The following is a 15,000-nucleotide window of genomic DNA, read 5'->3' as shown; positions in this document are numbered from 1 at the left end:
AACACTTACCAAATTAAATCATAAAATAATAATTTCTCAAATGGTTTCGTGAGTATGATAATTAATTAAATCATAAAAATCTTAAATAAAAAAAATCTAAAGATTAATTAAATCATACTTTTATTTTATTTTTAAATATAAATAATAAAGAAAATGTTTTTCATTCTAAAATTTTATTAAAACAAATAAAATGTTTGTTTCTCAAGTTGATGATAAGCTGATAATTAATTAAATCATAATATATTTTAATATTTTAAAAGAAGAACAATCAAATAATGAAATTACAAAAATATATATATAAAAAAATCTAATGATTGATTAAATCATTAAAATGTAACATTAAAATGAATAAATAATTTTAAAATATAAAAAACATTTACTAAAAATATATTAAGTCATAAATAACTTCCCAAACTGGGTTTTGTGACTTGATGAAAAATGAATAATTAATTAAATCATAAAAAATCATGAAGAATAAAATAAATTATCTTAAAAGAAAAACAATCAAATAATGAAATGACAAAAATATGAAATTAAAATAAATATTATTAAAAGAAGAAAGCAATAAAATTAACCATTTAAAATAAATAAATAATAAAAAGCTAAATCTTTACTTATAATTGGTGATTTAAAAAAAAATATATATATATAAAAACACAAAGAATATTTACTAAAATTAAATCTTAAAACTTAAATAAAAAATAAAAACAAAGTAAAACGCTTGCTAAAAAAGATGAAGAAAATTATTTGTTTAGCTGCGTGTTGTGAATGTTTATCAATTATTGAAATATTAACGTGAAATCTCAGGGGGAATATTAGTAATATCTACAAATGTTTATTCTTTAAGGATAAACCCCTTGAGAGGCATCATCTCGTTTTCAAGGGGGTCCTAATACACAGCATTGAATAACACAAATATTAAAGAATATACATTTTTTTTTTTTTTTTTTTTTTTTTTTAAATGATGATTTAATGAAATAAATAGATTTTTATGATTTAATTCATTAGCTTTTAATCAACTCAGGAACCCCAGTTTGGGAAATTATTATTTTATAATTTAATAAATTCAGACATTTTATATTATTTATTTTAATTTTATATTTGTTAAAATTATATTATTTATGATTTTATAATAATATTAGTGATATTAGTAAATATTTTGGCTCAAAGGGGTTGGGCTGAGCTGATATAATGTACAACAGCTCCTGTTTACTCACGTGTGTGTGTGTGTGTGTGTGTGTGTGTGTGTGTGTGTGTGTGTGTGTGTGTGTGTGTGTGTGTGTGTGTGTGTGTGTGTGTGTGTGTGTGTGTGTGTGTGTGTGTGTGTGTGTGTTTCTGTCGTCTGTAGGCGGTGCTGGAGAGCAAGTGGCCATCCACCAATCAGGGAGGGCGTCTTCGCTGGGCGAAGCTTCGTAACGTGGTATTGGCCGTGGCTCAGTTCAGGCAGCCAATCAAACAGCAGCATAGGAGCGCGTCTCTGGGTTCCCGCGCAGGTCTGAGCCCCTCCCCTCCGACACATGATTGACAGCTGTCAGCGGCGTCACATGCTCACGTTCTGTTCCTGTTTTAGAGGCGCTGTCCAAGCCCCGCCCCTACTCCACTCTGATTCGCCAGGCCAGCTGGAGCGGGTTGAGTGAGAGCTCCAGCCACGAGTCTCTGAGCAAGAGCAGCAGTCTGAGCAGCGTGCAGGCGTCCGGAAGCAGTGAGTGACACACACACACACACACACACACACACACACTGCTGATCCTGTGTCAGTCTGCTCCTCCTGTTGTGTGAGCGTTTGCTTTGTGTGTCAGAGGTGAAGCCGCTGAAGAAGGGCTCCGGGGACAGCACTGGCTCCCGCAGGCCCCCCGCCGGCCCCGCTCCTGTGCTGGTGCGCCGCAGCGACATCTGCCTGTCCACCTTCAGCAGAGACTGCGCAGAACCAGCAGAACCAGCAGAACCAGACCTCAGCTGCCAGCCCACAGAGAGGGACAGCAGGTACAGGCTGAACATGCATAAAAAACATTTACTAAAATGGTTAAATAATACAAATGTAAAATTAAAATAAATAAACAATTTAAAAATATATTTAAAAAAAATCTAAAAATATTTACTAAAATTATTAAATCATTAAAATCAATTAAATCATAAAACTGTAAAATTAAAAAAAATAAACCGTTAACAAAAAACGTTTACTAAAATTATTAAATCATAAAACTGAAAAAAAAAAATAATAATTTATAAATAAAAAGTTGAATATTTACTAAAATCAGCTAAATCATAATAATGTAAAAATTGTAATATTTAAAATTATTTTAATAAACAAATAATGTACAAAAATAGACAAAAAAATACTAGAATCAACTAAATCAATAAACATTTTTAAAATATAATAATCATTTGCTAAAATTAAATCATAATTTTTAAATAAAAATGAATAATTTACAAATAAAATTAATAAAACGTGAGTATAAAAATGTAAAATTAAAATAAATAAACAATTTAAAAAAAATCAAAAAACATTTACTAAAATTAATTAAATCATAAAAATCAATTAAAAAAATGAAGCTACCAAAAACATTTACTAAAATTATTAAATCATAAAACTGAAAAAAAAAAATAATAATAATTTATAAATAAAAAGTTGAATATTTACTAAAATCAACTAAATCATAATAATGTAAAAATTGTAATATTTAAAATTATTTTAATAAACAAATAATGTACAAAAATAGACAAAAAAATACTAGAATCAACTAAATCAATAAACATTTTGAAAATATTTTTAAAATATAAAAAACATTTGCTAAAATTAAATCATAATTTTTAAATAAAAATAAATCATTTACAAATAAAATTTATAAAACGTGTATTAAAAGCAACAAGAGTATAAAAATGTAAAATTAAAATAAATAAACAATTAAAAAAAAATCAAAAAACATTTACTAAAATTAATTAAATCATAAAAATCAATAAAAAAAAATGAAGCTACCAAAAACATTTACTAAAATTATTAAATCATAAAACTGTAAAATTACAATAAATAAACCATTTATTTACAAAAATGAATCATAAATATTTAAATAATTTTTTATTTTATTTAATTAAAATTAAAAACTACGAAAAACGTTTACTAAAATTATTAAATCATTAAAATCAATTAAATCATAAATCATATACAAATAAAATTCAATAAACGTATTAAAAGCAACAAAAGTATAAAAATGTCAAATTAAAATAAATAAACAATTAAAAATAAAAAAAAACATTTACTAAAATTAATTAAATCATAAAAATCAATTAAATGATAAAGATGTAAAATTAAACAATAAAAAAAATTAAGCTACCAAAAACATTTCCTAAAATTATTAAATTATAAAACTGTAAAATTACAATAGTTAAACCGTTAACAAAAAAAGTTTACTAAAATTATTAAATCATAAAACTGTACAAAATAAAATAAATAATTTATAAATAAAAAGTCATATATTTACTAAAATCAACTAAATCATAACAATGTAAAAATTGTAATATTTAAAATTATTTTAATAAATAAATAATGTACAAAAATAGACAAAAAATATACTAGAATCAACTAAATCATAACAATGTAAAATTGAAGTAAACATTTTTAACATATAATAAACATTTGCTAAAATTAAATCATAATTTTTAAATAAATATAAATAATTTACAAATAAAATTAATAAAACATGTATTAAAAGCAACAAGAGTATAAAAATGTAAAATTAAAATAAATAAACAATTTTTAAAAAATCAAAAAACATTTACTAAAATTAATTAAATCATAAAAATCAATTAAATCATAAAGATGTAAAATTAAACCATTAAAAAATGAAGCTACGAAAAACGTTTACTAAAATTATTAAATCATAAAACTGTAAAAATAAAAAAATATTTATAAATAAAAAAGTTGATTATTTACTAAAATCAACTAAATCATAATAAATAAACAATTTAAAAATATTTTAATAAATAAATAATATACCAAAAAAATACTAGAATCAACTAAATCATAACAATGTAAAATTTAAATAATTTTTTTTAAAATATAATAATAATTTGCTAAAATTAAATCAGAATTTTTAAATAAAAATAAATAATTTACAAATAAAATTCATAAAACATGTATTAAAAGCTACAAAAATGTAAAATTAAAATAAATAAACAATTTAAAAATATATTAAAAAAATTACTAAGATGAATTAAATTAAAGGTGAACTATGTAGGATTTTTGCAGTTAAACATCCAGAAACCACTAGGCCAGTGTTATATATTTTGTTCAGTTGAGTACTTAGAATATCCCAAATGTTTCCAACTATTTGTAAATCGTGAGAAAATTGCTATTTTAACCGAGGAGCCGGGACGTGTGAGCTATGCGTGTGAGGGAGTCGCCTGACGATTGCGTCATATCTGCGTCACCCTCGGTCTCCGGTTTTATTCAGTGAAACACTTTACTCTCACTGCAGAGTGAACAAGCGTCATAGCAGCCGCCGAGCGAACGTCATAACTTCCTTTTCAACACACTCAGATATATCTAATATGATAAACAGAGTTGCGTTACCTCACACTCAGCACTGGAGAAGAGGAAGTGCCGCCGGCAACCGTGTCATAATAAAAGTCCCGCCGGCGACTATGCCATAATAACAGTCCCGCTCTTCAATCGCTCCTGCGGCCTTGCTCAGCTCCACAACACTCGTCCTGCTCTGCTTCACTACAGTAATGTTAATAATCGCATACATGAACATGATTTCTGCCCGAGTCCTATCCTGACTGTTTTCCACCGGCTGTAGACCACATGTCTCAAGATTCTGCGCTCAAACGTGGCGTCATCAAACTACGCCTTTGTTTTGAACAGGCGACCTCTAGTGGACGGAAAAGTTACATAGTGTAGCTTTAAAATAAAATAAACAATTTGGGGAAAAAAAACTCAATCCTCAAAAACATTTACTAAAATTATTAAATCATAAAATTGTAAAAAAAAAAATATATTTAAATAGTCTAACCCTAACTAAATCTTAACAATGTAAACATTTTAATGAACATTTTTAAAATATAAAAATCATTTGCTAAAATTAAATCATAATTTTTAAATAAAAATAAATCATTTACAAATAAAATACATAAAACATTTATTAAAAGCAACAAAATTATAAAAATGTAAAATTAAAATAAACATTTTTAAAATATATTTAAAAAACATTTACTAAAAATTAATTAGGGGGATGTGGGGTCCACTAGAGTGACCTTTGACCTTACTGATGATAGTACTGTGTGCGCTTCACTGAGGGTTTCTGGGTGTTGCAGGTCGGTGGAGGTGAGGGAGACTCTGAACAGGAAGTCGGTTGATGAAAACTACAACACCGTGAGTTCTCCGGGCCGCGGCCTGGCCGGGAAACTGCAGCAGCTGCTGACGCCGAGCCGGAACCGGACCTCAGTGCGGCGGGCCGCCAGTGTGGACGACCGGCGGCCGGGAGGCTCCGCCCACAAACCCTCACGCAAGAGTCAGATGGCCGAGAGTCTGCTGAAGGCCAAAGAGCGGCTGTACAACGCCACGTCTGAGGTCAGGGGTCACAGCCAATCAGTGTTTCGTCAACAACATTTTTTCACTGACGAGAACTAGGGCTGAACGATATGGACAAAATTTCATATCTCGATTTTCATGCCAGATATCTCGATATCGATACAATACGACATGACTACGTGTTCAGTGAAAACCAGAATCTGAATTAAAATGTGTTTGATTTAAGCCTACATTTCAAAAATTTGTGTCAGAAAATGTATTGTTTTTAAGCCTACGATCACACAGGTGTGATCAGTCTAGGCTGGTCCTGGAGCGGATGATCAAGAGCATCACATGATCAAATGTTGAATTTAGCCAGAGACCGGCGCGCTCAGAGCTGTCATATATCACAACTTTTCAGTGTTTTCAACCACATACTGTTTATTTTAGGTTTCAAACACATCAATTCACATAAGAACTAAAAAAACAATACATTTAGAGTTTGTAAAATACACACTGATGTCTATGGAAGAGCTAATAATAATCCTTTCCATTATAATTCGACACGTTTTATTCATATCAGATACACATTGTGTAAGTAACTTCAATGTTTACTCTATTCTATTCCCAGTTCACCAGCCACTTACTTTTAAAGGGTTAGTTCATCCAAAAATGTAAATTGTGTCATTAATGACTGAGCCTCATGTGGTTGGACACCCGTCAGACCTCCGTTCATCTTCAGACACAAATGAAGATATTTTAGTGTAAAGCTGATGCTCTGAAAGGCCTCCATTGGCTCAACTTTACACTCTCAAGACCCTTAAAAGACACTAAAGACTAAAGTTACAAAGTCCATCTCACTACAGCGGCTCTACAATAACTTTATGAAGAGACGACAATAGTTTTTGTGCGCAAAAAAACCCTAAATAACGACTTATATAGTGATGACGATTTCAAAACACGGGCTCATGAAGCTTCGAAGCGTTATGAATCAGTGAGTCGATTCATGATTCGGATCGCGTGTCAAACTGCTGAAATTTGGCGATTCAAACTGCTGAATCGACTCACTGATTCATAACGCTTCGAAGCTTCATGAGGCCGTGTTTTGAAATCGTCATCACTATATAAGTCGTTATTTAGGGTTTTTTTGCGCACAAAAACTATTCTCGTCTTCATAAAGTTATTGTAGAGCCGCTGTAGTGAGATGGACTTTGTAACTTTAGTCTTTAGTGTCTTTTAAGGGTCTTGAGAGTGTAAAGTTGAGCCAATGGAGGCCTTTCAGAGCATCAGATTTACACTAAAATATCTTCATTTGTGTCTGAAGATGAACGGAGGTCTGACGGGTGTCCAACCACATGAGGCTCAGTCATTAATAACACAATTTACATTTTTGGGTGAACTAACCCTTTAAGTATTTCGGGAGAAGTGGATGAATTCACGTGTTGTAAACATAGAGGTTGTAAATTCAGCAGATGCGATGCGGCACAAACTAACCCGGCGGCGGCCATCGCACATACAGCTCAACTAACGCCATCGTTATAAAGCTGTTTAAGCAACAATATACTTCCACTTGCATGTATTTGACAATCGGAATATCAGATATTTCATGCCATAGCTAACACATTTGTGAATATTCTCAATTGTAGCCAGAGTTGTATGCAGGGCGAGCGCGGAGAGGGGAAATCTATATCGTCCATATCGTTGCTTTTTTCGATAGTAATATCTTGAAAGTTCATATCTAGATATAGATACGATAATGATATATCGTTCAGCCCTAACACACACTTATGACAGACTATTGATTATGAACTAATGCTGATGAATAATGACTTTATGATGTTTATATAGTAATATGTTTTAGACGGTTGTAATGACGCATATTTGATCTCCTCATCTGAACTTGAATGAGCTCCTGCAACTGCAATAGAGGCGCAGACATTTCAAAATAAGAGTCCTGGGGCCCGTTCTTCGTACGTCGCTAACTCAGTTAGCTGGATTTGATTGTTGACGATTTGACATGATCTTGGATTGTTTGGTTCTTCGAAGCTCATCCTGGACTTGTTGTCATGTAAACAGGATTAGATTCATCTTGAGGTGATACTTAAAATCTGTCCCAGCCACTGCTACTTTATTACAAGAGTTCATTACTGAACCAGGGGCAATAATAATAATTTTAAATAATAATATAAAAATGTTATATTGTTTATGTATATGAGAATGTATATAATATTATAATGTTGTATAATAATATAGACACAGCCACTTGATTGAGCGATTTATTTGTGATGGAATAATGACTTTATAATTTTATTGGAGGTTTACACACATGTTGTACAGTTACTCTGAGCCGTGCATTAATTTAAGTGATCACAGATATTATGGGATGGCTTGATGCAGCGCAAGAGAGGATCATTTATCTTGACCCTTAAGAAACTTTAATACTGTCACGTTACAAATCTGCCCCAAATTGAATTAAAAATTAAATTACAACATTGAAATAAAAATGTAAAAGGTGTACAAATACAGTATAAAATCTGAATATAAATATAAATAATTGGTAATCATGTAAAAAAAAAAAACATTTATCATTTATCTATTGTAACTTTTATGTTGGTTTGGTGGTTTGGCTGTTTCCTTATAAAGGTCCAGAAATTCGTGGGTTTTTTTTGTGTAATTTGTCAAGTTTTTTGCCAGGTGGCTTTTTTAATTATATGATGTCATTACGTTGCTGTCTTAACGCCAGCCAATCGCTGCACTGCTGATCGTGGTTTCGAGTATCGCTGCATCTGCCCTCTTCAGGGAACACAAGAACGCTCAGTGATCTTAGATCATTTAATCCAGATATTTTAATCCAATCCGCAAATTCATTTAAAGAACCAAATTAGCCTGAGATCAGTTATCACGATTAAAAGATCTGGATCTGTCAAATCATCTCAGATGTATTTAGCGAGGTACGAAGAACAGGCCCCTGGTGTATTTCCAGCTTGTTTATCAATAAAAGTCACGCATTTTATATTCGTTTTTACTTACACAATAAACTGTGTTTAATTTCATTCCCATTTAATTCATAGTCAGGAGGAAAGACCAGTATTTGACACATATTTAATAAAGTATCAGAGTTATAATAGTTCACTAAAACCATTAAAGAAAATCTTCATTACTTGAAATTAAATCAATGTTAACTGAAATAAAAAGAAAAAGAAAATAAACTTATTTGAAGCTTTAGTTTAACCTGATATGGCCGACTGACTAAAACAGAAATACAACGTTATAAAAACTATATAAATTAAAACAAAAAGTGAATTGAGCTCTTTCGTGTATTTTTAATGTCAAAAACAAAAATTGTCAGAATGTCAGTTCAGTGACAGTCGGTTATGTGACGCTTAAATGCTTACTGTATTACAATTGAACTAAACTCATTAGATTTTAGGAGACTAAAACTAAAAACAATTCAGGCGACTAAAATATGACTAAAACTAAATCAAAATTTGCTGTCAAAATTAACACTGCAGCCAATCAGAACCCTCAGAGTCATAGTCATGAATCCGAGAATAACAGTGTGTGTGTGTGTGTGTGTGTGTGTGTGTGTGTGTGTGTGTGTGTGTGTGTGTGTGTTCAGAGCTCGCTGTCTGTGGGGAGTGACATCGACATGATCGACATCCAGACGCTGGCGGTTCCTCTCAGGAAGTCGTGGGATTCTGCACAGGAAGGGGCGGGCATTGAGGTGTGTGACGTGACGAACACAGACTGACATCATGTGTGTGTGTGATGGATTAAGAGCAGTGTGTGTGTGTGTGTGTGCAGGTGCTGATGTCGAGCTGCTCGCTGTGCCGCGGCTGTAACTCTCTGGTGTACGATGAGGAGATCATGGCGGGCTGGACGTCTGACGACTCCAATCTCAACACCAGCTGCCCGTTCTGCTCCGCACCGTTCGTCCCCCTGCTCAACGCGGAGATCTGTGACCTGGGGCCCGTCTGCAGGTCTCACACACACACACACACACTCACACACACACACACACACACACACACACACACACACACACTCACACACACACACACACACTGCTCAACGCGGAGATCTGTGACCTGGGGCCCGTCTGCAGGTCTCACACACACTCACACACACACACACACACACACACACACTCACACACACACACACACTGCTCAACGCGGAGATCTGTGACCTGGGGCCCGTCTGCAGGTCTCACACACACACACACACACTCACACACACACACACACTCTCTCACACACACACACACACTCTCACACACACACACACACACTGCTCAACGCGGAGATCTGTGACCTGGGGCCCGTCTGCAGGTCTCACACACACACACACACACTCACACACACACACACACTCTCTCACACACACACACTCTCACACACACACACACACACTGCTCAACGCGGAGATCTGTGACCTGGGGCCCGTCTGCAGGTCTCACACACACACACACACACTCACACACACACACACACTCTCTCACACACACACACACTCTCACACACACACACACACACACACTGCTCAACGCGGAGATCTGTGACCTGGGGCCCGTCTGCAGGTCTCACACACACACACTCACACACACACACACACACACACTCTCTCACACACACACTCTCACACACACACACACACACACACTGCTCAACGCGGAGATCTGTGACCTGGGGCCCGTTTGCAGGTCTCACACACACACACACACACACACACTCACACACACACACACACTCTCTCACACACACACTCTCACACACACACACACACACACACACGTTATATGGGGCTTTCTGAAGTTGTGTAAACCATGACTCTTTCTCTCAGGATTCTCTGATGAACAGAACGTTCAGAGGAACAGCGTTTATTAGAGAGAGAATCTTTTGTGACATTTGATAATAGTGTATAAAACTGATCAATGAGTCAATGCAGCATCATACGGAATCTCATGATGTGTGTGTGTGTGTGTGTGTGTGTGTAGTGCGGAGCGCAGTAACCTGACCCCAGAGGATGAGCTGGAGAATGCGCTGAGGCCCCCTGCTGGCCGGCCGGACACACCGCTCCTGTGCAACGGCCTCAGAGACACAGACTCCTGCTCAGAGACCAGCAGCCAATCAGAGAGCAGCAGCCTGGTGGGCGGAGCCCCGCAGGTGACGGTGGCGTACCTGAGCCCGCTGGTGCTGCGCAAGGAGATGGAGAGTCTGCTGGAGAACGAGGGCGAGGCTGTTCTCTCTCAGGTCCAGCTGCTGGACAGTCACTCCATCCTCTTCTGGAACCTGGTGTGGTACTTCATGCGGCTCGGCCTGCCCAGCAACCTATCACAGCTCCTGAGGGCGTCTCCACTGACCGCACGCCACACACAGGTCTCACACACACACACACACACACACACGTTTGTTTTTGTGAAATGTGGGGACATTCCATAGGCGTAATGTTTTTTATACCGTACAAACCATATTTTCTATCCCCTTACACTGCCCCTAAACCTACCCATCACACACACACACACACACACACACTGCCCCTGCCCCTAAACCTACCCATCACACACACACACACACACACTGCCCCTGCCCCTAAACCTACCCATCACACACACACACACACACACACACACACACACACACTGCCCCTGCCCCTAAACCTACCCATCACACACACACACACACACACACACTGCCCCTGCCCCTAAACCTACCCATCACACACACACACACTGCCCCTGCCCCTAAACCTACCCATCACACACACACACACACACACACACACACACACACACACACTGCCCCTGCCCCTAAACCTACCCATCACACACACACACACACACACTGCCCCTGCCCCTAAACCTACCCATCACACACACACACACACACACACTGCCCCTGCCCCTAAACCTACCCATCACACACACACACACACACACACACACACACACACACACACACACACACACACACACTGCCCCTGCCCCTAAACCTACCCATCACACACACACACACTGCCCCTGCCCCTAAACCTACGCATCACACACACACACACACACACTGCCCCTGCCCCTAAACCTACCCATCACACACACACACACACACACTGCCCCTGCCCCTAAACCTACCCATCACACACACACACACACACACACACTGCTCCTAAACCTACCCATCACACACACACACACACACCAACACACACACTGCCCCTGCCCCTAAACCTACCCATCACACACACACACACACACTTCCCCTGCCCCTAAACCTACCCATCACACACACACACACACACACACACACACACACACACACACACTGCCCCTAAACCTACCCATCACACACACACACACCAACACACACACTGCCCCTGCCCCTAAACCTACCCATCACACACACACACACACACACACACACTTCCCCTGTCCCTTAACCTACCCATCACACACACACACACACACACACTCACTGCCCCTGTCCCTTAACCTACCCATCACACACACACACACACTTCCCCTGCCCCTAAACCTACCCATCACACACACACACACACACACACACTGCCCCTAAACCTACCCATCACACACACACACACCAACACACACACTGCCCCTGCCCCTAAACCTACCCATCACACACTCTCCCACACACACACACACACACACACTTCCCCTGCCCCTAAACCTACCCATCACACACACACACACACTGCCCCTGTCCCTTAACCTACCCATCACACACACACACACACACACACTGCCCCTGCCCCTAAACCTACCCATCACACACACACACACACACACACACTGCCCCTGTCCCTTAACCTACCCATCACACACACACACACACACACACTGCCCCTGTCCCTTAACCTACCCATCACACACACACACACACTGCCCCTGTCCCTTAACCTACCCATCACACACACACACACACACACACTGCCCCTGCCCCTAAACCTACCCATCACGCACACACACACACTTCCCCTGCCCCTAAACCTACCCATCACACACACACACACACACTGCCCCTGTCCCTTAACCTACCCATCACACACACACACACACACTGCCCCTGCCCCTAAACCTACCCATCACACACACACACACACTGCCCCTGTCCCTTAACCTACCCATCACACACACACACACACTGCCCCTGTCCCTTAACCTACCCATCACACACACACACACACACACACTGCCCCTGCCCCTAAACCTACCCATCACGCACACACACACACTTCCCCTGCCCCTAAACCTACCCATCACACACACACACACACACTGCCCCTGTCCCTTAACCTACCCATCACACACACACACACACACACTGCCCCTGCCCCTAAACCTACCCATCACGCACACACACACACTTCCCCTGCCCCTAAACCTACCCATCACACACACACACACACTGCCCCTGTCCCTTAACCTACCCATCACACACACACACACACACACTGCCCCTGCCCCTAAACCTACCCATCACACACACACACACACACTGCCCCTGTCCCTTAACCTACCCATCACACACACACACACACTGCCCCTGCCCCTAAACCTACCCATCACACACACACACACTGCCCCTGTCCCTTAACCTACCCATCACACACACACACACACTGCCCCTGTCCCTTAACCTACCCATCACACACACACACACACTGCCCCTTCCCCTAAACCTACCCATCACACACACACACACACACACACACTGCCCCTGCCCCTAAACCTACCCATCACACACACTCACTCACACACACACTTTCTCTCTCACACACACACGCACACACTCGCTCGCTCGCACACATTCATTCATTCACTCACACACACACACTTACTCACACACTCACTCACGCACACTCTCTCTCACACACACACACTCACTCACAAACTCTCTCACACACACACACACACACACACACTGCCCCTGCCCCTAAACCTACCCATCACACACACACACACACTGCCCCTGTCCCTAAACCTACCCATCACACACACACACACACTGCCCCTGCCCCTAAACCTACCCATCACACACACTCACACACTCACTCACACACACACTTTCTCTCTCACACACACACGCACACACTCGCTCGCTCGCACACATTCATTCATTCACTCACACACACACACTTACTCACACACTCACTCACGCACACTCTCTCTCACACACACACACACTCACTCACAAACTCTCTCACACACACACACACACACACACACACACTCACTCACTCACAAACTCTCTCACACACACTCTTCAGCCGGTGGATCGGAAAAATGGAATGCCTTAATTTTGCCCCTGCTTATACCCTGTGTGTGTGTGTGTGTGTGTGTGTGTGTGTGTGTGTGTGTCTCAGGGGTCAGAGGGCACAGCGGTGCGCATCAGGCTGATGTGGGACACGTTGACCCCTGATATGGAGCAGTGGCCGCCGCTCTACATGCTCTGGCGGATTCACAGTAAGTCTCGTCTCCTCTGATGAGCAGGGTCATGTGATCATGGGCGCACTGACCCTGTTCCTCCTCTAGGTGGCGTCCCGAGGCGCCTCTACAACTGGAGGCATCACAACCATCCCTTCAGCCTCAGCTTCCTGGAGGAGGTTCTGCGCTGGGTGGGCATGAACGAGGTGCACAAGGCCATCACTCTCTTCCTGGACACTCTGGCCAAGCAGCCCGGCCCGCCCCGGACACAGAGGTCAGTTACTCACACACACACACACACACACACACACACACACAGTCCAACCGCTGCACTGAAGACGCCCACCTCCGACTGGAGAGAAACTCACAGGGTTTCCACTGGGTCTTAAAAAGTCTAGAATTTCAAAATCAAAATTTTAGGCCTTAAAAAGTCTTAAAGGGTTAGTTCACCCAAAAATGTAAATTGTGTCATTAATGACTGAGCCTCATGTGGTTGGACACCCGTCAGACCTCCGTTCATCTTCAGACACAAATGAAGATATTTTAGTGTAAATCTGATGCTCTGAAAGGCCTCCATTGGCTCAACTTTACACTCTCAAGACCCTTAAAAGACACTAAAGACTAAAGTTACAAAGTCCATCTCACTACAGCGGCTCTACAATAACTTTATGAATCAGCGACAATAGTTTTTGTGCGCAAAAAACCCTAAATAACGACTTATATAGTGATGACAATTTCAAAACACGGCCTCATGAAGCTTCGAAGCGTTATGAATCAGTGAGTCGATTCATGATTCGGATCGCGTGTCAAACTGCTGAAATTTGGCGATTCAAACTGCTGAATCGACTCACTGATTCATAACGCTTCAAAGCTTCATGAGGCCGTGTTTTGAAATCGTCATCACTATATAAGTCGTTATTTAGGGTTTTTTTGCGCACAAAAAATATTATCGCTGATTTATAAAGTTATTGTAGAGCCACTGTAGTGAGATGGACTTTGTAACTTTAGTCTTTAGTGTCTTTTAAGGGTCTTGAGAGTGTAAAGTTGAGCC

General features: G+C 39.3%; 1 protein-coding gene across 1 annotated transcript in view; it reads left to right on the top strand.

Annotated features, from left to right (window-relative positions):
- dennd4b (DENN/MADD domain containing 4B) overlaps window positions 1–15,000 on the top strand; it is an 81,864-nt gene that overhangs the window by 65,109 nt on the left and 1,755 nt on the right. The window contains exons 18-26 of the mRNA XM_079837320.1: window positions 1,349–1,493; window positions 1,571–1,702; window positions 1,800–1,983; window positions 5,314–5,569; window positions 9,129–9,233; window positions 9,314–9,489; window positions 10,506–10,887; window positions 13,889–13,988; window positions 14,058–14,223. Of these exons, the coding sequence (XP_079693446.1) occupies window positions 1,349–1,493; window positions 1,571–1,702; window positions 1,800–1,983; window positions 5,314–5,569; window positions 9,129–9,233; window positions 9,314–9,489; window positions 10,506–10,887; window positions 13,889–13,988; window positions 14,058–14,223 (1,646 nt within the window). The remainder of the gene's footprint in view (window positions 1–1,348; window positions 1,494–1,570; window positions 1,703–1,799; window positions 1,984–5,313; window positions 5,570–9,128; window positions 9,234–9,313; window positions 9,490–10,505; window positions 10,888–13,888; window positions 13,989–14,057; window positions 14,224–15,000) is intronic.

The sequence above is a fragment of the Gobio gobio genome (genome assembly GCF_949357685.1).
Source record: "Gobio gobio genome assembly, chromosome: 15".
NCBI lineage: Eukaryota > Metazoa > Chordata > Actinopteri > Cypriniformes > Gobionidae > Gobio > Gobio gobio.
Note: the sequence above shows the minus strand (reverse complement) of the source record. Positions and strands in the feature narration are given on the sequence as shown.